The 20,711-nt window shown below is 39.9% G+C and overlaps 1 protein-coding gene across 1 annotated transcript in view; it reads right to left on the bottom strand.

Moving 5' to 3' along the window:
• The window catches only part of LOC138715164 (uncharacterized), a 257,230-nt gene that overhangs the window by 52,882 nt on the left and 183,637 nt on the right, over positions 1 to 20,711 (bottom strand). The window contains exon 3 of the mRNA XM_069847725.1: positions 4,688 to 4,820. Coding sequence (XP_069703826.1) covers positions 4,688 to 4,820 — 133 coding nt within the window. The remainder of the gene's footprint in view (positions 1 to 4,687; positions 4,821 to 20,711) is intronic.

Raw genomic sequence — 20,711 nt, forward strand, 5'->3', positions numbered from 1 at the left:
ACTTATTTGTTGGGAGGCTGATAACACAACTGACTGCTAGAACAGTTTTCCTTAGGTTTGCTTAGAGGAAGGTGATTCCAATAAGATATGGAAGCATATTTGACCTCGAGAACAGCTCTTCTTTCGGCTCGTGTAGTGGAAGATGAATTCAGTGAAGTACAAAATACTGTCAGGAGTACGTACAACGTGACAATTTCTCACGAGAACAATGCTTCTTTTGACTTGCGTAGTGAAAGATGACTGCAATGAAATATGAAACATCGTGAATCTAGGATGAAAATTTATAACGAAGACAACACTTTTTTCGTCTCTTCTTGAACCTTCAGTTCTTTTTATTGTTGAGATCTATAATAGCTTATGTGACTCTTAAAATTTATTTTCCTTCAATTTGTGAAATTGTGAAGGAATTGATGTACGGTATATTCAAATCAATCAAGAGAGTGGAAAATTATGTTCTCAGCATAAGTAATGAGAGCAATTGTTTTGTATATTGACAGAATATATTAGACATAATATTTGTTTTGTGCATTTATTCAGTAGGAAACATTTGGTAAATTTTTACAATGAATGACAAGAAAACAACTGACTGATAAATTCTGTTGTCATAACGTATACTTTGACGTTACACCAATTAAATGTAATACTAAGATTACGTGAATACTGACATGTGCATTTCATTTTGTTGCCGCCGTAATCTAAAAAGATTAAATTAATTTCAATTTAAAATAGTACAGCATATTCTGAGATTTATTACATTTCCCATTAAAGTAACACATATTCGGGGCTGAGGTAGGATGGCCCATCTGTCAGCGTCGGATTCACTTATGCCACCTAGAACACCTGTCGGCCTTGGACAATCATCGCATATAAGTAAGGACGTACAAAGGGTCAAACTGTGCCTAAGTGGACGGACCCTGATACAGCCCTCGTAAAAGCAAAGCCAAGCCAAGGTAACTATCTTCGACGAAAAATAAAATCCGTGCTTGTTTCCAATTAAGCAGGTAATTAGAATTTTGTATGAAAGTCAGGTGCACAGAAAAATGTTGCAACAATTAATTTATAAAAAGAAAAGTATAATAAAATCTTATTCCGACATTGAAAATACAGTCAGGTATACAAATTATCTAACAGTTTCCAAGAGAGAGCGAGAAATGTCATAAAATAACACCTTAAAAGTACAGACATGTTACATCTGTTTTGTGAATCGAGAATACGAGAAGCAATGCTTAAGCAACGCAAGAGTTATAGCGTTGTCGTTTTCAGGATCAGTCTCACTTTCCTCCCATTCATGAGAGTTCAAATAGGTACCGCCAGCGAGAAAATAAATGAACGGCGTCCAAATGAGTATACTCTGAATTCCACCGCGTATTACAACGTCTCTGGTTTTTGTCCTGCTTCGGTCATTTGATCACTTGAATTATACCGACCAGCCACGCCAGATTGTCAGTGCCTTAAGCTGTAGTCCTTATGCGATAAAAAATGTAATCAGAGCTTCGGATCAAAAGACAATGAACTCAGGGACAATTAATTTTATTAAACTAGAGCTGCTGAATGCGAATTAGATAAGCTGTACTGTAGAGCGTCTCGTTTGGGCACTGTGAAAATGTAAACAAAGTGCAAGTAACGTGTGGGGGGGGGGGGGAGAGGACGAGCCGTACGATAAACAAGAGGGATGCGCACGGTTTTAGTTACAACATTTATGGCGGAGCATTAATTGAAATTATATTTTCCAAAAACACACAAAACGAAAGAACACAAATTGCATAACGTTATCATATACACATTTTAACAAAGAAGCAATTGTAACGTTGAAATAATTCAATATAACAAATCAAATTTTGCTACTTATATGATGTTGCTTTCAAACAGCATTTTTTACGGTTATGAATTTCATTCTCTGTAGGACTAACATAATATAACAATTAACAAAACTACAATACTGCAATTATGTTTAGGAAATAGTATTGTCACTTCAGACCAATATACTGTCATTGTAGAATATTTGTTGTAACTAAAACCTTGTGCATTCCTCGTGTCTATCGTACGGCTCGTCCTCCCCCCACACGTTACCTTACTTTGTTTACGTTTTCACTGTGCCTATAGGAAACGCTCTACTGTACTTCGATGTTTGACTGGTGGTGGTGAACACATGAGCTAAGACGCAGTTTTAAAATGCATACGTACACGGGTATGTGTTCACAGTAAGGTAACTGGAGAAGGGTTGGTACTGGAAAACCAACGATTGTCCCATGTATGAGGCCGCATCTGTGGCGGAATGGTTTTCCATTCAGGCGGCCTGGGTTCGATCCCAGTCAGGTAATGATTCAATTTGTGTTTGAGAAAGCAGACGTTGCAGAAGGGTTTTCTCGGGGAATTCCCGTTTCCATTTATCATTTCGCCAATACTCTTCACATACCCCTAATTTCACATATCAGGTTCAATTTTCTGGTGCTGATATAGGAAGGACTTGGGGCTCCGGGCCCTCGGACTTAACCGGCTTCTCGTCTGCCAGTGGGATCTGGCTCTGTCCAATTATTTTTCTTGAGCACGTATGCTCTGTACACTAATTTTATCTCTATGAAGGAAATATTTTGATTATATATTTTACATTTATAACTTACTTAATTTCGTAAATTTTCAGCGTCAGATTTCCGCCATAATTTTATCGAATGATCCACATCTCCTTTATTGTTCGCAATACATACACACGAACACGTACAGTACGATTAATTAGGCCTGACAGTCGCCGGCAATGTGCACCTGGGTTTGGCGAGTCCATTTAGTTACGCCAAGGGGTGTTTAGGTTAGTCAGTCGCTTGCCTTCAAAGCGATAGGATGTCATGCGTGCGGTAGAGCGGTATGTTTCTAGTACAGTTAAGCTGTACTGCATTCCTTTACTGACCGTTCGCCCTTATCTCTACACCGGAGCTCTCCTCACTACTCCTATTACTTTCCCTCTTTCGCGTCGCTGAGCTGTCAGGATTAAATAATCGGTCTGTACACACACACCCTTTGCTATCATGAAGCAATTGGAAGGAATAGTAGAAGGCTATGTCTGTAATTCTGTTCAGTGCTTCGTTATAGGCTAGTTCTTTAAATGGTATTCGCGTCTCCAAAATAACAGCCTTTCAGAGGTGAAATGAATTTTGGGAGCAAAATGAAGTCACACGGTACTATTTTGTGAAACGATGGATGCGATAAGACAAGTTTGCTTTGAGATCTTTCGCGGTGATCACGTGGTGCCAAAGTTTAGGTATTTGCACCGTGTCACAGATGTAGTGACGCCCAAATGATTCGGAGCTACATTTCGATTTCATCATCAGAGAAGGCAAGGAAAGGAGAATGGAGAAACTCATTTCTTGGTTTCGTTATCAAGAGCTATTCTCTAGTACAGGCATGTCCAGCCAGGGCAGATATAGCCTTCAAACAAGGTGCAACAGTGACGTAGACATGCATAAAATGTATTCTATGTCACTGTCGTATCTCGTTTGAAAGCTAGAATTGCCCCGGCTGGGCATAGGCTACTGCTCTAGTCCATCCTGGAGATAATTATAGTACCAACTGAGAACTTCTTCAAGCAAATAATATAAATGTCAAGAGTATATATAGGCTATGAAATGCTTTACAAAATTTACGTAAGCGAAGCCATTATACAAGTAGAGTAAAAAAAAAGACAACATTTTTCCTGAAAACTAATTAATGTCTACAGAATAATGCCTCCAATGAACCCTTCACTTTGTGGACCTCTGGGCAATTTAGTGTTCTTCATAGGAGAATCGTGTGGTATTGATAAAGATATTGTAACTTTTATTCAAAGCAACAATAATTATCATTCTCTACAATTTAATTTCACTCTCGTCAACAATGGGATTTGCTCTCCACACAATAACACAGTATTCGTTAGTGCACTCCACTGGCGACAATGACAATAATTTACTTGGACTATTACGAACAACAATGAACTGTTAATCTTGACTAATATTCACAAAGCACTATTTACAACACAGAACTGTCAGTTCTCAGTTCACAGCTCGTTTGTCTTGGCTAGTTCTTCTAGCTCAGTCACTCGCGTTCACAGAATCTCGAACCCCAGACCTTCAGAGACGATCCGCTGAACTTCGAACTCAGGTTCCCCAACTGCGGTCCACTGCACTCGAACTCCGGGCTTCAGGCTCCACAGTTACGGACACAACTCAAGTCGCGCTCTGGTCTCGAAGCTGGCTTCAGTGCTACACAACACTGGCTTACTGACTGACTGACTGACGTTCACTTGCGTCTTCTCTTTTATAACCAAACTATAAGTTCTGGAGAGTTCTCCAAAGATTCCACTCTCGAATAATCTGGATTTCCACTTCGACGGACTTCTGGACGATTCGGGAGGGTCCGTCCCCTCCTTCACTCCGCACGTAGCAGTTTGCTTCCTTCATCACTCGGCAAGTAGCAGGTGCGCGCGCAACCTCCCCTCGCCGCGTTGCCGTAATACACCCCCTCTGCCCTCTCAGCATGCAGATGCTCACCGTACCAGCGTTTCGTCTGCCGCGCACCCTGTCGGACACGCGTTCGAACCCCGGTGCAGCTGTCACAATATGTTTCGTTTGATAAAAGAGACTATTTGCCTATCGGCTGACGCTCATATCACGCGCACATATTTCCTCGTTGGTATGACAGGTATAAACCCGTTACTCACCCGCGTGGCCCCCACAGAAGAGTTCGTTGTCGTTGTAGTTGACGGGGTTAGGGAAGCCGAATCTCCACATGCTGTTCCTGGCCGGGGGATTCATGAGGCGTCCATGTCCGGAGACTCCGGCTAGCCTCAGAGCCTGAAACAATATCACAAAATAATAATAATAATAATAATAATAATAATAATGTTGATGATAATAATAATAATAATAATAATAATATCTCTATCGTTAACATTTGAGACTTTGTCTCGTTCCGTCCTCATAGAATATTTTCTGCGTATTTATTGATTTCTCCACCACTTCCTAGCAGCCACGGAAACAGAGAGTGGGGCCTAAGAGCCCAGAAGTCTTCTATCGCACCCTTCTCTTTCGTGGAATTTTGTGCTGTAAATACTGAATCACTATATATTAGGATTTATTTCTGCTGTGTAGTTCAACCATTTAAATCACTTACTCTATGTTATGGTGTACCACATGGCTCTGTCCTATGACCTTTAGTATTTTATATTTATATTAATGTTATTTCTTCTAATCTAACATTCTGCCGACACCATATTTACGCTGACGACATACAAATCATCTGTATACTCGACCTAACTACCTAAATGACGCTGTAATTAAAGTTAATTATGACTTGAATTCAATATCCTTATGGTCGAAAACGTACGGACTGAATTTAAATGCAAGTAAGTCATTGGCTATCTTAATAGAATATCAAAGATCGAAGTGTGACAAAGAAAATTTGCCACCGATAATTGTAAATAATATTACTATTCCATACAGCTCGACTATGAAGAACGTTGGCATTCATATTTATTTATTTATATATTTATTTTGCTAATAATTGTAACAAAATATAATATAAACAGAAAAACTTTAGCTCGCCCCTGAAAGAGTAGAACTCGTGCTCAGACGCGGATTCCTGAATTGAAAATTAAGAAGAATATAATACAATTTGTGTTATGTCTACTACACAATAAGAATATATAAATTTAAATTCATAATTTAAAAATGTATGTCATTATTGAGTGGAAGAGAGGGCCTTATGGCATTAACGCTGCCAGCGAAAATAAAACGTTCTATTATATTTTATGTTACTCCCCCTTTATACATGGTGTTTCTAAATTAGACCGACAAACGTTTTTTCTTAAAACACCGGCAATTTGGTAAACTTCTATGCTCTAATGGAATTGATCATAAGTTGTAATTTAAAAAATTCTTACTCCCTTAAATCGAAACAAAACTATATTAGATTCTGTCAAAGATCTTCATGTTCTTATGGTTCTTATTCTTTTTCGATAGTCGTTAATTTTCACTGTTTAATTTTCTAATACTCAAATAAAAAAAATAAATATGCATCTATAATTTGGGATTCTACTACAACAACGATCTCTGTAACATTTGAAATCGTAGAAATTGAATATATATCTCTATATCCGGACATAACATAACCTAAACTAATCTAATCTAACCTAATCTAACGTAACCTAATTTAACTTAACCGAACCTAACCCAACCTAACCTAACCTAACTTAATCGAACCTAATCCAACCGAACCTAACTTAACCTAACCTAATCTAACCTAACCCAACCTAACCTAACCTAAGTTGGAATTTCCAGTGTCGCATGTTAAAAAATAAAATTATGGTTTATTTAACGACGCTCGCAACTGCCAAGGTTATATAAACGTCGCCGGTGTGCCGGAATTTTGTCCCGGAGGAGTTCTTTAACATGTCAGTAAATCTACTGACATGAGCCTGTTGCATTTAAGCACACTTAAATACCATCGACCTGGGCGAGATCGAACCCGCAACCTCGAGCACAGAAGGCCAAAGCTATACCGACTGCGCTACCTAGGCCAACATCTCGTGCTAAAGAAAAACCTATTTTCGTGCTGTAATTTTTGGAATATTTACGACGTTGTGTTTCCTTTCAAAATATCATACATTCACTTCGACATCTGGATACTCTATTCTCGTCAGTGTCTAAACGAAATAGCCTATATACTGTGCATGATAATTTAATGTTTGAAAAATTTTAATATTGTTTTTACTTTCGAAACAGGTCATTAATTCTTTCATGAGGGTCTTTTTGTAGTGATTCAGACCTTATGCGAAGAAGGCTGTGTTTGGTTATACATATATTCAATCAGTAATTACTGTTGTTTTGTAGATCTAGAAAGGTTTTGTTATGACTAAGTACACATCGAACCAGTATTTGTTTAGTTCTTGAGAAGGTAGAGCTTTTGTTTTATTTTGATACTATGTTACAAGAATTATAAGCAGTTGATGACTCTGCGATCCTTGAACATTGTCCTCTTTATTGATCGCTGTGACTTTCTTAGAACTTGATCTTCATTCATAGGTGGGGACGCTATACCATTCGTTGTGAAATTGCTTCAGTATCAATCAACAGCGATTATCGCTGTAAATAAAATAGTTTCGTTAGTAGTAATTGATAGGTACCGCGGCAACGGTCATTAGCGATGTTCGTTCAGTGAACCGAGACTATTGTTTCTTTTCACTATTATTGGAATCAACTCTCCTTCCCTTAAATGCTTTCATTCATTCTATCAAAGAATGAAAGAGGGAAGGAAATTAGTAAGATCAACTAACGAAAGATCGTACATTTTATTCAATTGATTTCTCTTTGAATATATTTGCTAGACTAATATTTAAACAGAACTACCCAACCATAACTTAATAATTTGTTTCCTTTTATTACTGAAGTTGATTGATGTTTGTCAGATTTTGTGACCTTTTATTGAAGAAGAAGATTTTGCGGCTAATTTCCACAGAGTGCAGTATAACAATTTTCTCTTGCCCTGATTCCGCAGTTGCTCCACTATAACCTTACCTTCATCACGTTATTTCTGAATAATGTCTTCATTTGGGTCCCGAAGGCTACTAATGCAGCCTCGAATAGACTTATTCTATGTTACAACTGCTAATGGTTGCTGTTGAAGTCCGAGCGACCGCTTTCTTTGTAGATATCGTGACAACTTTGTGGTGTCATCTTTCGATTCAGTCATGAAGACTTAAGTATCCGATGAAGTACCAATATTCATTCATTCATTCATAGTGTTCTGCCCAAGGGCAAGTCTTTCATTGCAAACCCAGCATTCTCCAGTCTTTCCTATTTTTTGCCTTTCTTTTTTATCTCCTCATATAATCCATATATCTTAATGTCGTCTATCATCTGATATCTTCTTCTGCCCCGAACTCTTCTCCCATTCACCATTCCTTCCAATGCATTCTTCAGTAGGCAATTTCTTCTCAGCCAGTGACCCAACCAATTCCTTTTCCTCTTCCTTATCAGTTTCAGCATCATTCTTTCTTCACCCATTCCTTCCAACCCAGCTTCATTTCTTATTCCGTCTGTCTAATTCACATGTTCCATTCCTCTCCACATCCACATTTCAAATGCTTCTATTCGCTTTTCTTCACTTCGTTGTAATGTCCACGTTTCTGTCGCCCATGCAATGCTACATTCCATACAAAGCACTTCACTAGTCTCTTCTTTAGTTCTTTCTCCAGAGGTCCACAGAAGATGCTCCTTTCTCTATTAAGAGCTTCCTTTGCCATTGCTATTCTCCTTTTGACCTCTTAGCAGCAGCTCATGTTATTGCTTATAGTACACCCCAAGTATTTGAAGCTCTACTGACTCATTCAGAATTCGCGAGTTTACCTTCTTTACTTTTCTTCCTATCACCATGGTCTTCGTCTTGTTGGCATTTATCTTCATTCCATACTGCTCACAGCTGTCAGCATACAGTAGCATACCTATCCCTTAGTATCATCTCCTCTCCTATAATGCCTTATAATTCCCCCGAAAGCTTCCTCAGGCATTGCCATATGTACGCCAGACATTGTTAGTTTACGTGCACCGTTTTTGGTGAATGCTACTGAAATGTTGATAATGTATTGAATATTTATATGGAGAGTGAGGGTAGAATTGTGAAGAGAAACGGGATAACCCTGAAAAAACTATCATGGGACCTTTGCTTTGTCTACCATAAATATGACTTCTTCATCATAAATATTTTTATTTGGTTATTTAATGACGCTGTATCAACTACTATGCCATTTAGCGTCGATGGAATGGTGATAACGAAATGGTATTTGGTGAGATGAGGCCGAGAATTCGCCATTGATTACCTGACATTCGCTGTACTATATGATGAAAGATGGATAGAACAGAGAAAAATTCTCTCCGGCACCGGGACTCGAACCCCGGTTTTCAGCTCTACGTGCTGACGCTTTACCCACTAAGCCACACCGGATTCCAGTTCCGATCCCAACTTTTAGATAAATGATTGATCATTATGACTTAAATATATTAGTTGATTCACGTTGTCACCCATTGTTCTTTAATCATAGGCCACTTTAAAGTTACTTATTACTTATTACCTAATCTGTTTTCTTTTCAGATCTTGCGTGTGTCGGTATCGGTGTCCCTTCTAATATGAACCGAGTGCTATTGTTTACGTGGACATACCGATAGTGCCTTTTCTATATGCAATTGTGTATAATTAGTTCAGGATGGTGAACTTTCAGGCTCCTGAAGTGGGTGAAACAGTAGAAGTACACAAGGTAGGATTATTACAAATCTCTTGGAGTATATTTTTTATCCAAAACTTAAAACCAATCAAGTGACTTGCTTCGTAAAGAAAATGTCTTAAGGAATTCTTGATTAGTTTATAGACATATGTAATTGTTGATATTAGATGCCCCATTTTATATCGTGATGTTATCTTGTCACATCTGCTCACGGTCTTTTTCATAGGCCTACTTGATTTTCGCAATTTGATTAATCTACGGTTGACAAAAGTCGACGATCTCCAAATAGCGTCGGATGATCCAGAGGGCCATGTCTGCATTCTTGTTTCACACACTTATTAATTTTGTAGTAAGACAATAGTCGTCTAGAATTTTTATTGTCAGGAGAAGCAAATTAGTTACTGCATGGAAACGTGCTGGAATTCTTGTTCGAATTCGTGGAATGAATGAAAACAAGATAATCTGGCAGAGCCTAGCATTCTAAACGCAGGCTTCTGGTTTTTTCCTTATATTGATTATTCTTTTTTAGGTTTATGGAATCGTTGTTTTATTTTCTACGTGTGTAATCAAGATTATTGCTTCTTGAAAATGATGAATATGCAAATGATAATTATTTCTGATGTTAATTTTTATTATTATCGACTGGTAATACTAGTCCTTCATGACGGCTACTAATCAAATTCGGATCTGATATGTCGTGCGGATTTTCTCTGAATATTTCGACTTTCATTGATTTAATAATTCCAACGTTGATTCATCGTCGTGCATTTTTTTCTTATCCTCCAATTTATGGATTAGAAGTAATGGTCTCGTCTAGCCCTATTAAGTACCAATAGGTCTTTCCATATATCGTCTGCATATTATTATTTTACAATTTAAGCCTTGTTTATAAATACGAGTTTTATATTTTAAAAAATGTCAGTTCTCTTCATTATCATTTCTAATTTGGAAAAATTATGTTTAATTCAGATTTGAGATCTTAATTTGTTTGTTCTTCATCCTTAAGGCAGCCTTTCATAATCCTTAAAAATATAATTTTCGCAGTCTGTATCCTTGACAAATGTGTGGGTTTTATGGCCAAATACGTAAATCACTGCTGTTATTTTTACAAGCATTACTGTAACATTTTTAAACGTCATAATTGTTTCCTTTATCCTTGTTTCTATCATTTAAACATTTTTCCAAATATGTTACTTTTTGCAAGTCCGTATTTTTCTGTGACCTTACCTACATCGTTAATTAGACATACAAGTATATTATACAAAGCATCTTCTGGTTTCTATAGATACTAAAATAACATTGCTAATATAGATTATAACCTAATATGTGCGGTAATACTTATTAAAAGCAAACACAATAATATATAAACGTACACAATGCCGTAGCAGCACGCAAAGATCTATTAAACATCAATAAAAAATAAATAAAACAATTTTTTTGATTAACCGTCCAGTAGTCGCGCGCTCAAATGCAACGTTAGTGGTCGAGTGGATCACAGTTTTGATCCATATCCTAAGCTATTATTTCACATATAATTTATTTTTTTTTTAACTTTTGTGGTTAATTATTATTAATGATTACATATTAACAAAGTCTCATTATATTCATTTCTTAAAAATTCACAAAACAATTGTTTGTTCAATTACATATCATAATAAACGTTGTAAAACAAATTTAGAGACTGAGAACATCTATGGGAAGCACAATCATGATCCAAGAATTAACATTTGTCAATTACAGCGACTAGCTGAGAGGGTAGAGAAATATACGAACGAAAGGTACCCAGATAACAGATACAAAAGTGTTGCCATCTCAGATCTAAATAAAGTACTGGATCACTATTGTGATCCACGCGACCATTGGAGGGTTAAGAATGTGCAATTTATATTTGTTATATAAAAAAACAAGAAAAAATATTATGATACAAAAATAATATAAATTATATGTTTCTTAAGTGCTTGTAACAGAATCTCATTAATAATAATAATAATAATAATAATAATAATAATAATAATAATAATAATAATAATAATACTTACAAATGGCTTTTAAGGAATCCGTAGGTTCATTGCCGCCCTCACATAAATCCGTCATCGGTCCCTATCCTGTGCAAGATTAATCCAATTTCTATCATCTTATCCCACCTCCCTCAAATTCATTTTAATATTATCTTCCCATCTACGTCTCGTCCTCCCCAAAGGTCTTTTTCCCTCCGGCCTCCCAACTAACATTCTATATGCATTTCTGGATTCGCTCATTGTAGGTTTCGTAACAAGCTGTTTTTTACGGTGATGGATTGTTAGCCCTTCGCCCAACCCCTAAGCTGAAGGACCACCCCTTATCGGCTGTCCACGACTGCTTATTCAATACATTCGGAGCTACCCTCCATATCTGGAGGCCGTCTCCTCTATCTACAACCTGAAGACGCGCCATGCCGTAGTGATAGGGACCCACCATACATGGAATAATAATAATAATAATAATAATAATAATAATAATAATAATAATAATAATAAAAAACTTGGTAGGGTTTCGTTTTTCTGAGTCTTCCTAGATTTGTTTGCACTGTACTTGCTAAATTTATAACGTAATATACTTGGCAAATTAGTAGTTATAAATTTTTTGTTTTATATCTTTGCCATACGATGTGGGACCCCTACGTCGGAAAGAGAGGACAGGGAAGACCACGGCTCAGATGGTCTGACATGTTTACCAGAGAGGCGGGGAAACAATGGTCGAGGACAGCAAAGAACAGAGTTTTGTGGAAAGAACTAGGGAAGGTCATTGTAAATAGATAACATAACCAGTGTTAAGATATTGTAAATAGCAAAGTCAGTATTAGTGAAAGTGTAAGATAAGTTTTGTAAATAGTTAAGTCAGTGTTGAGAAAGTGCCAGGTAAATAGTGTAAATAGCAATCAGTGTTTGTCAAAGTGCCAGTGTCAGTATAATGTGTGTAATACAAGAAAAAATGAACAAAGAACAGAGTGCTGAGACTGGTTAAAGTCTAATAGAATTATTAACCATATCACAAAAGTAGTGTACACGACAAGCTCGCCTGGATTGGCTCACCAAGCGAGTACACTTGAGCCATCCCTGTCGAAGGGGGTTCTAACCCCATCACAGGAGGCCGGTGCCCAACATGGGACATCATGGCTAACATCCATTCATTCATTCATCTTTGCCATAATGAAATGTAAACTGAAGCAGTAATTAGGAGAGGGAGAGACCGATTTATTAGCGAAGTGATATCTCCATATTTCTATTACATGTATTCGCGGGGATGTTCTGGCGACTTCGTTAGAATTAGCTTCCCACACAGGTGTTTCGTCACTTGTCAGCATCGGACAGATTTAGGGCCACCTTGAGCGGGGTTTCGTATAGAGACTCGATGAAGCATAAAGTCGGAGTTAGACTGGACCCGTGGGAAAGATACTGCCAAGCTTGGGTTTTCCAAAGAACGGGTATTCTTGTGAGATATACAAACTAATTTGAGGTTATGGGAAATCCAAAGTCTAAATTTAGAGATGACATATTTCGCGCCCAATAAGAAGAGATCTTGGTCCAGCTTATGAGGTCACTTTGGACCAATAGGGAATAGATTTTAGGCCGGTTAAGTGACGTAGTTGTTAGCCAATAGGATAGTTAGTTTTAGCGTAGGATAGGTTTTTATAAATAAGGGTGACGGGGAGCGGAAAAAAAAACAACTTCACATCGTGTCGGCGGCCCTACATACAGGGCACAAGCACAAGATCTCATCGTGTCGGCGGCCCTACATACAGGGCAGAATAACTACTTCGTTTCGTGTCGACAGGATAACTACTTTTCTTCGTGTAGACGGCGCGACATCTTTTCTTCGTGTCGGCGGCCCAACTTAATAGTCTTTCTTCAGGCGAAGACTCGATAGATTGAACTTTGTCATCGGCGAGACTACTCGCCAACGTTTAGGAGCTTCGACCGTAGTGTACGGGACAGAGTATTGAATTTATAGTATTGGATAGAGCTTATTCAGAGCTGCAACAGAGTCGATACAGAATTGCGACCAACGATTGAATTATCAGTCAGCCGGAAATACATACTCTAGGGTTTACCAAGTGAATACGACAATAAACTTATAGTTTTGGAATTTACACTGCCTTTTATATAAGTAGCCGGCTTGGGATTATTCCCGACATCAACCTACACCACAACCGTACCTCGGCTACCCTGAGTGAATCTCACGCAACATCGAGACGCACCCACCCTCAAATGGCGCCCAACGTGTGGTCACAATAACCATTCACCCTCAAATGGCGTCCAAATTGGGACCTCAACAACGATACCACCCTCAAATGGCGCCCAACGTGGGGCCTCAATAACGACACCCACCCACAAATGGCGCCCAACGTGGGGCTCGAAGGAAGACAGCTGTTCCAGTGACCGGCCCCGGGGTGCGAACACAGCACCAAACAACGCGGAGGACCGGACGGAGCATTTCAGCCCTGCATAGCCGAGGAACGACGCTGGAAGGCGGGAATAGAACGAGGCCATCGCGATATCACGACACCACCAGTGAAGGCCACACGGAGACCACCAGAGAAGGCAACTCGGAGAGGCGGTGGCAAGTATGAAGGGAAGATGAATAAATGTGTATATATGTATATGATATTTTGGGGGAATAATTATAAAGTGTATATGTTTCAATTTCTGGTGTGATATTTTGGGTATATATATGTATTTTTTTTTGTGTGTGATATTTAGGGGAAAGAGTGAAATAAGTGTACTGCGTAATTTGTTGGAAGTGAGTAGAGTGCAAATACAGGCCTAGTTAGATTATTATTGGGAAAGCAAGCGTCGGATAGATGACAGAGTAGCATATAGATGATACTACGTAGCCATAGGAGTAAAGTAGTTAGGAAAATACGAGAAAGACGAGGAAATAGAAACAAGGGAACCATGGAGCAAAGGAAGGACGAGGAAATTATGGAAATCAGAGAGGAGGTCGAGAGTAACGCAGGACAGGAAATAGAGGGAGAGCGATCGGTGGAAAAGCAACAGAGGAGAGAAAGTGACAAAGGGGAAATGACGCTAGAACAGTTATGGGAGCAGATGAGACAATTCATGGAAAATAACTCAAGGGAAAGTAAAGAACAAATAAAGCAAATGGAAAATAAATTAGACAACAATTCAAGGGAAAGTAGAGAACAAATGAAACAAATGGAAACTAAATTAGAGAATAACTCGAGGGAAAGTAGAGAGCAGATTCTGAGGGAAAATAAAGAACAAATAAAACAAATGGAAACTAAATTAGAAAATAACTCAAGGGAAAGTAGAGAGCAGATTCTGAGGGAAAGTAAAGAACAAATAAAACAAATGGAAATTAAATTAGAGAATAACTCAAGGGAAAGTAGAGAGCAGATTCTGAGGGAAAGTAGAGAACAAATAAAACAAATGGAAAATAGATTGGGGGAAAGTTCGAGAGAGATTAGAGATCATATTGCAAAATTAGCGGAAAGAGGAAACAAGATGGAGGACAAAATAGAGAAGCTAGAGGGGAAATTAACCGAGAATGGGATCGGAATGGAGAACCAATTGAAGATAGCTATGGATAGGATGTCAGAAAGTATGAAGGATTTAGAAGTTAGGGTTAGAGATAGCGCTACGAGAGAGAATAGCGATCTAAAATCAGCTGTTGAGGAAGCGATAGTGGAGAAGGTTCGAGAAATTCAGAATTCGGTAGAAGAGAAAATAGGTGAGATGGATCAGGAAGTGGACGGTCTCAAGCGAGCCATAAAGAATAAAGAAAGGGCGGATAACGAATGTTTGGAAGAATTAAGAAGTAAATTAAACTCAATTAACGACGTACTAAATGGGGGTAGTCCCGCAAATTTAAGCGGACATAGCAGCTCGGACCGTGCAGTTTCTAGACAAGAGGGCACAAGTGAGAGCCCGGCATCAGGTAGTAACATAAATGTAAGACATGTCAACAATAGTGTCAGTGAGGAATGTCAGACCTCACGTGATGACGTGCGTAGTGAGTTGGCATATTTAGGCCGTCCCCAGTACCCCACTCACATTTTGAATGAGATTGGTTACCCTATTTTTGATGAGGTTGAATTTTCAAACCCACATAACTACATAAGTGAGCTAGAAACGTACTTTAGAGTAAGAGGGGTGCCGGATGACTTAAAAATGACTGTCGTACGAAAGAGCCTAAAGAGCCTAAAGAGCCGACCACTCAACTGGGCGCTAGTGGCCCTAGGGGATAATGTCACTTATGAGGAATTCAGAGAAAAATTTTCGGAGAGATACTGGGGACAAAGACAACAACAAAGAATTAGGAAGGAAATTAATCAGAGCAGGTTTGACGCGGGAAGAGGCGTCTCTATGATAGATTATTTTCTTGAACTGGTTAAGAAAGGGAAAAGCCTCAATCCGCCAATACCGGATTCAGAGCTGATCCAAACTGTGATTTCGCAGTATCCCGAGAACATAAGATATAATCTGATCGTAGCAGGGCCCCGAGACTTCGGGGAAACAATAGATTTATTGACTGCGCTGGATGGTTCGGACGCCACGCACTATGAATATAGTGGACAGGCAGATTATGAACATGGCAAAGGAAAGGGTTCAAGCCCCACCGACCAGAAAGCGGGGAAGGGGGCAAGTACGGCCTTTTCATCCCCAAGGACAGGAGCCCAAAATCAGAGTAACTGGGGTGGTGACAGGAGCCCCAACAATGCACATAGTCGGTACCATAATGGCCATAACGGAGGGAAAAGTCCCAACAGGGAGAGAAGGATTGACCCGCCCTTTGGGGGTCCTTACAATAATAGTAGGAATAACCGGAGTAGTCATAACAGGATGAGGAACGATCGAGGAGGTGTTGGTCCCGTGCGTAGGGTTAACCACATACGATGGTACACGGGAAGACAAGAAAATGGAAATAATAGGCTTAGAACCCAACCACACTGGCTTCGGAACAGGAATTACAGACAGGGATTCTGGCAGCCTAATTTTAGCAGGGGACCGCAAAATCGAGGTGATTGGAGGAGACAGGAGCAGGAGAGAGATAGGCGAGACGTCCTACAAGAAATGGCCTCACAAGGGTGCAATAGGCCACCTACACAGTGTAACGTGGGACAAAGCAGGAATAGAGACATGAACGGACGTCAGCAAAGTCCGGTCAGAATGAATATGGGCCGGGAGCCTATAAATTGTAGAAATAGAGACGAGGTAGCAGTGGAACCGACTGCATCGCACTCGGGAAACTGCTAGACAGAAGTCTCAAGGGTTCGGATATTTCTGTAGCTAAGTGCAGTAAGCCACTGTCAAAAGAATCCACCAACGCTGTAAGCGTGAAGAGACAGAGCGAGATTACTAACCCAGAGTTAGAAAATAATGGGAGTTATGTATTGCCTTATATAGATGCTAAAATATTTGGGATAAAGTGTTGTGTGTTGTTGGACTCGGGCTCCACAAATAATGTATGCAGCTTGGAATTTTTTCAAAAGGTTAGGGATTCAGGAAGAAAACTGCAAACGTTACCCATATGTTCACTGTACTGTGCGGGCGCCCTAAGCAAGAAGAAGGAAAAGGTAAAATATCAAGTATGGTTCGAGTTAGAGTGCGGAGACGTGAAATTAAATGCTATTTATCTTGTGATACAAAGGTTGACTACCGACATCATTATTGGAGTAGAAAGCTTTTATGAATGACACGCGCTATTAGATTTCAGGGAAAACAGACTAGGGGTTACGGCAGGTAATGGCAGTGTAGGCCATGTCCCATTCAGTAGCAATAACGCTCGAGCTGAGGTAGACGAAAGAACCGCGGAAGAGATAGGATTACAGGAAGAGTTATTTATCGTAGAGCATCTAAAAATTTGTAAGAATGTAATTATAGAGGTTAATCCGTGGGAAGGTAACGAGGTAACTAGGGGAGTGTGTCAAGTAGACTGCGGAGAATGCGAATTGTGTATCGGCGAATTAGTCCAGGCGAGACAAATAGGACGTAATCTCATTAGCGGTAGGGCCAGATATTGTAATGAGAGTTCGCCGGGCGATCTGAGGCAGGTAGACGCGAATAACAATAGGAAGACAGATACTTTTGAAATAGTGAGAGATAAAGTTAGCCAGGCACACGGCCTGAGTGAGAGTGAAAGAAAACGCTTAATGGATGTTGTAGGTAGCCATTTAAATGTCTTTTCAGACGCGCCGGGTCTGTGTAGAGTGTATACACACAAAATTAAGGTGGTAGGAATGGAGGAATTTCGGCATAAATGTGGACCCATCCCCCTATCTTTAAGGGATCAGGCAGACGAAGTCATAAATGATATGTTAAAAGACGGAGTTATAGAAGTATCGGACTCGCCTTACGTAAATGCATTGTGCTGAGTTAGGAAGCCCAATGGAAGCTTAAGAGTAACGATCGATGCCCGACACGTTAACTCGTTTTCAGTTAAAGATAATTTCAGGACGGAGTCAGTGGACACTTTGTTAGGCCGTATCAGTGACTGTTCTATATTCACTAGTTTGGACTTGACCAGTTCGTATTGGCAGATTCCGCTGGACGAGGACTCGAGAAAATTCACAGCGTTCCTACATAACGGGAAAGTTTATCAGTATACCCGGTGCCCATTCGGCATCGCGAGTTCTGGATCTGCGCTACTAAGAGCACTTGACATAATTTTTGGTGATTCGACGAAAGGTTTTCTGGCACAGTACATTGACGATTTTCTTATATATGGCAATAATGTGGATAGGCATATTAGGGATATTGATTTTGTACTTACTAAATTGAGAGAGGCTGGTATGACAGTCAAGCTGGGGAAAACAGCATTTTTTAAAGTTGAGACAGTTTTCCTGGGTTACGTAATTTCGCCTGACGGAATTAGACCGGACCAAGAGAGAATTCAGAGCATTTCGAGGATCCCGCCGCCGCGGAACCGGAAACAGGTTCGTGGATATCTAGGTATCCTACAATACCAGAATCGGTTTCTCGTCAATTATGCTAAGCATGTAGCCCCACTCAGAGCATTGTTGAAGAAGGATACACCCTTCAGGTGGGGGTCGGCAGAGCAGGAAGCATTCGATCGAACGAAACTGCTTTTCGCCAACTCAATTCTGTTGGAAAGGCCTAACGACAGCCTACCTTTTCAGATTTATGCTGATGCGTCTTCATATGGATATGGAGCAATTCTATGTCAGACCGATGAAGATAATAAGCGACATGTGATTGCCACAGCTTCTAGGGGACTGTCGCGTACCGAAAGCAACGCATCAATCACGGAACTTGAGATTTCTGCTGTGTACTTCGCACTACAGAAGTTCCGTCAGTATATCTTTAATAGGCAGATCATCATATTTACTGACCATGTAAGCCTAGCGTTTCTGAGTCGATGCAAATTGACGAACTCTAGAATATCTAGATATGTGCACGAAATTTTGGCTCATGATGTGACGATTAGACATATTCCGGGGGCAGACAATATCTTTGGTGATTGTCTCTCTCGTTTGAATTCCAAATCGGGGCTACCGGAAACTATCACCGCCCCCGCGTACGAAATTGCCGTGATGAAAATTGATTCCACGAGGAATGGAGCTCTGACGGGAAAATTTCGGAGAATTGCAGATTTGCAGCAGGAGGATTCCACGATAAGGGCCTTAATGGACAAAGCTAGAGAAATCTCACAGGTGAAAAATGTAGTGTATGGATTGCGCTCTGGTATCTTGTATAAATTGCATGGTAGGGATATCCAGAAGTGGAAGATATACATACCTGCGAGTATGGAGAATGAACTTATAAATAACTTTCACCTATCTATGTGTCACTCTGGGAGTGATAGGATTATTTTAACTATGTCAGAATCATTTTATATTAAGCAACTGTCAAAGAAGGTTAGAAGGGTAATATCTCGTTGCGAGGTCTGCCAGAGGGCGAAACCTCTAAATGTAAGATATGACAATGTACCACAGGTCATTATTAGGGGTAAAAAGAATGAACTTGTAGCAGTGGACGAACACGGTCCAATGCCCACATCGTCCTTCGGACACAGGTACATATTTGTTACGTACGATGTATTTACAAAGTTTGTAAAGATTTACCCTTTAAGAAATATCTCTAGCAAGTTGTGTGCTGATAAGCTGGTTAGAGACTACATACCGACTTACGGCCCGGTAACAGCGGTGCTCAGTGACAATGTGTCGGTACATAAATCGAAAGTGTTTTGCAAAAGGCTGGAAGATGCGGGCGTGAAGCTATACAATTGCTCCGCATACTTTCCCAGCGGTAATCCCTGCGAAAGAGCGCTTAGGGATATATCACTGTACCTCCGTATTCTGTGTCACCGAAACCATAAGGACTGGTTTAGGCAATGTGAGGTGATTGAGAGAGTCATGAACCACTCTATCGATCCTACGACCGGAATAGCTCCGATCAAACTTATGTTAGGGATCGATCCCGATCCTATGATAAAGAGTTTGCCGCAGGCAATACAGGAGGGTGAGCCTCCTAGTGCGGAACTACTGTGTAAACTAGCTTTCGACCGAATCAGGAAAAAGGCTGAGTATAGACTCGGTAAAGTTAAAAGATATCGCCACAAATGGGAGCCCACACCCGGCGATTTGGTATTGCTAAGGGACGTGAAGTTATCTTCCGCCCTTAGAGGACGTTACTCATGCATGGAGTTACTGTACAAGGGGCCCTACGAAATTAAAAGTAAATACGGAGACCATACTTTCGAATTGGTAGAAAGGGGAAAAAGTAAACCTGTTGGAAGGTACCACAAGCAACTCTTGCGGCCTTTCAAACAGGAGAGGCAAGGAGGCAGGAATGAGAAAGAGTAAGGATAGTTAGTCTCACGCGTACAGCTAGGTGAACATGTACAGGGCGGCTGGTACAACCAAGCACACAGAGTATGTAACTGATCAATGAATAAACAAATGTAAATATGTGAATGAATGGGACTGTACATATGTAAATGTGGATATAAATTGTACATTGTTGTGCTTATTGTGTGAGAGTTGTGTACATAGAAAGGCTTGTGAAGATATATGTAATATTTATTGTAATTACTTGTAGTGATATTATAATCAGATTGTATTGTAAATAATGTGTTACCGGCTGATAGCGTAGGGGAACTATGAGGCTAGTTATAGGCAGAAAGCGGGGACATCTCATAACATTGGAAACTCTTTCGGGAATTTCCAACGGTTATGTAGATGGGCATTTGAAGCAGTAATTAGGAGAGGGAGAGACCGATTTATTAGCGAAGTGATATCTCCATATTTCTATTACATGTATTCGCGGGGATGTTCTGGCGACTTCGTTAGAATTAGCTTCCCACACAGGTGTTTCGTCACTTGTCAGCATCGGACAGATTTAGGGCCACCTTGAGCGGGGTTTCGTATAGAGACTCGATGAAGCATAAAGTCGGAGTTAGACTGGACCCGTGGGAAAGATACTGCCAAGCTTGGGTTTTCCAAAGA

The sequence above is a fragment of the Periplaneta americana genome, chromosome 15, assembly GCF_040183065.1.
Source record: "Periplaneta americana isolate PAMFEO1 chromosome 15, P.americana_PAMFEO1_priV1, whole genome shotgun sequence".
Taxonomy (NCBI): domain Eukaryota; kingdom Metazoa; phylum Arthropoda; class Insecta; order Blattodea; family Blattidae; genus Periplaneta; species Periplaneta americana.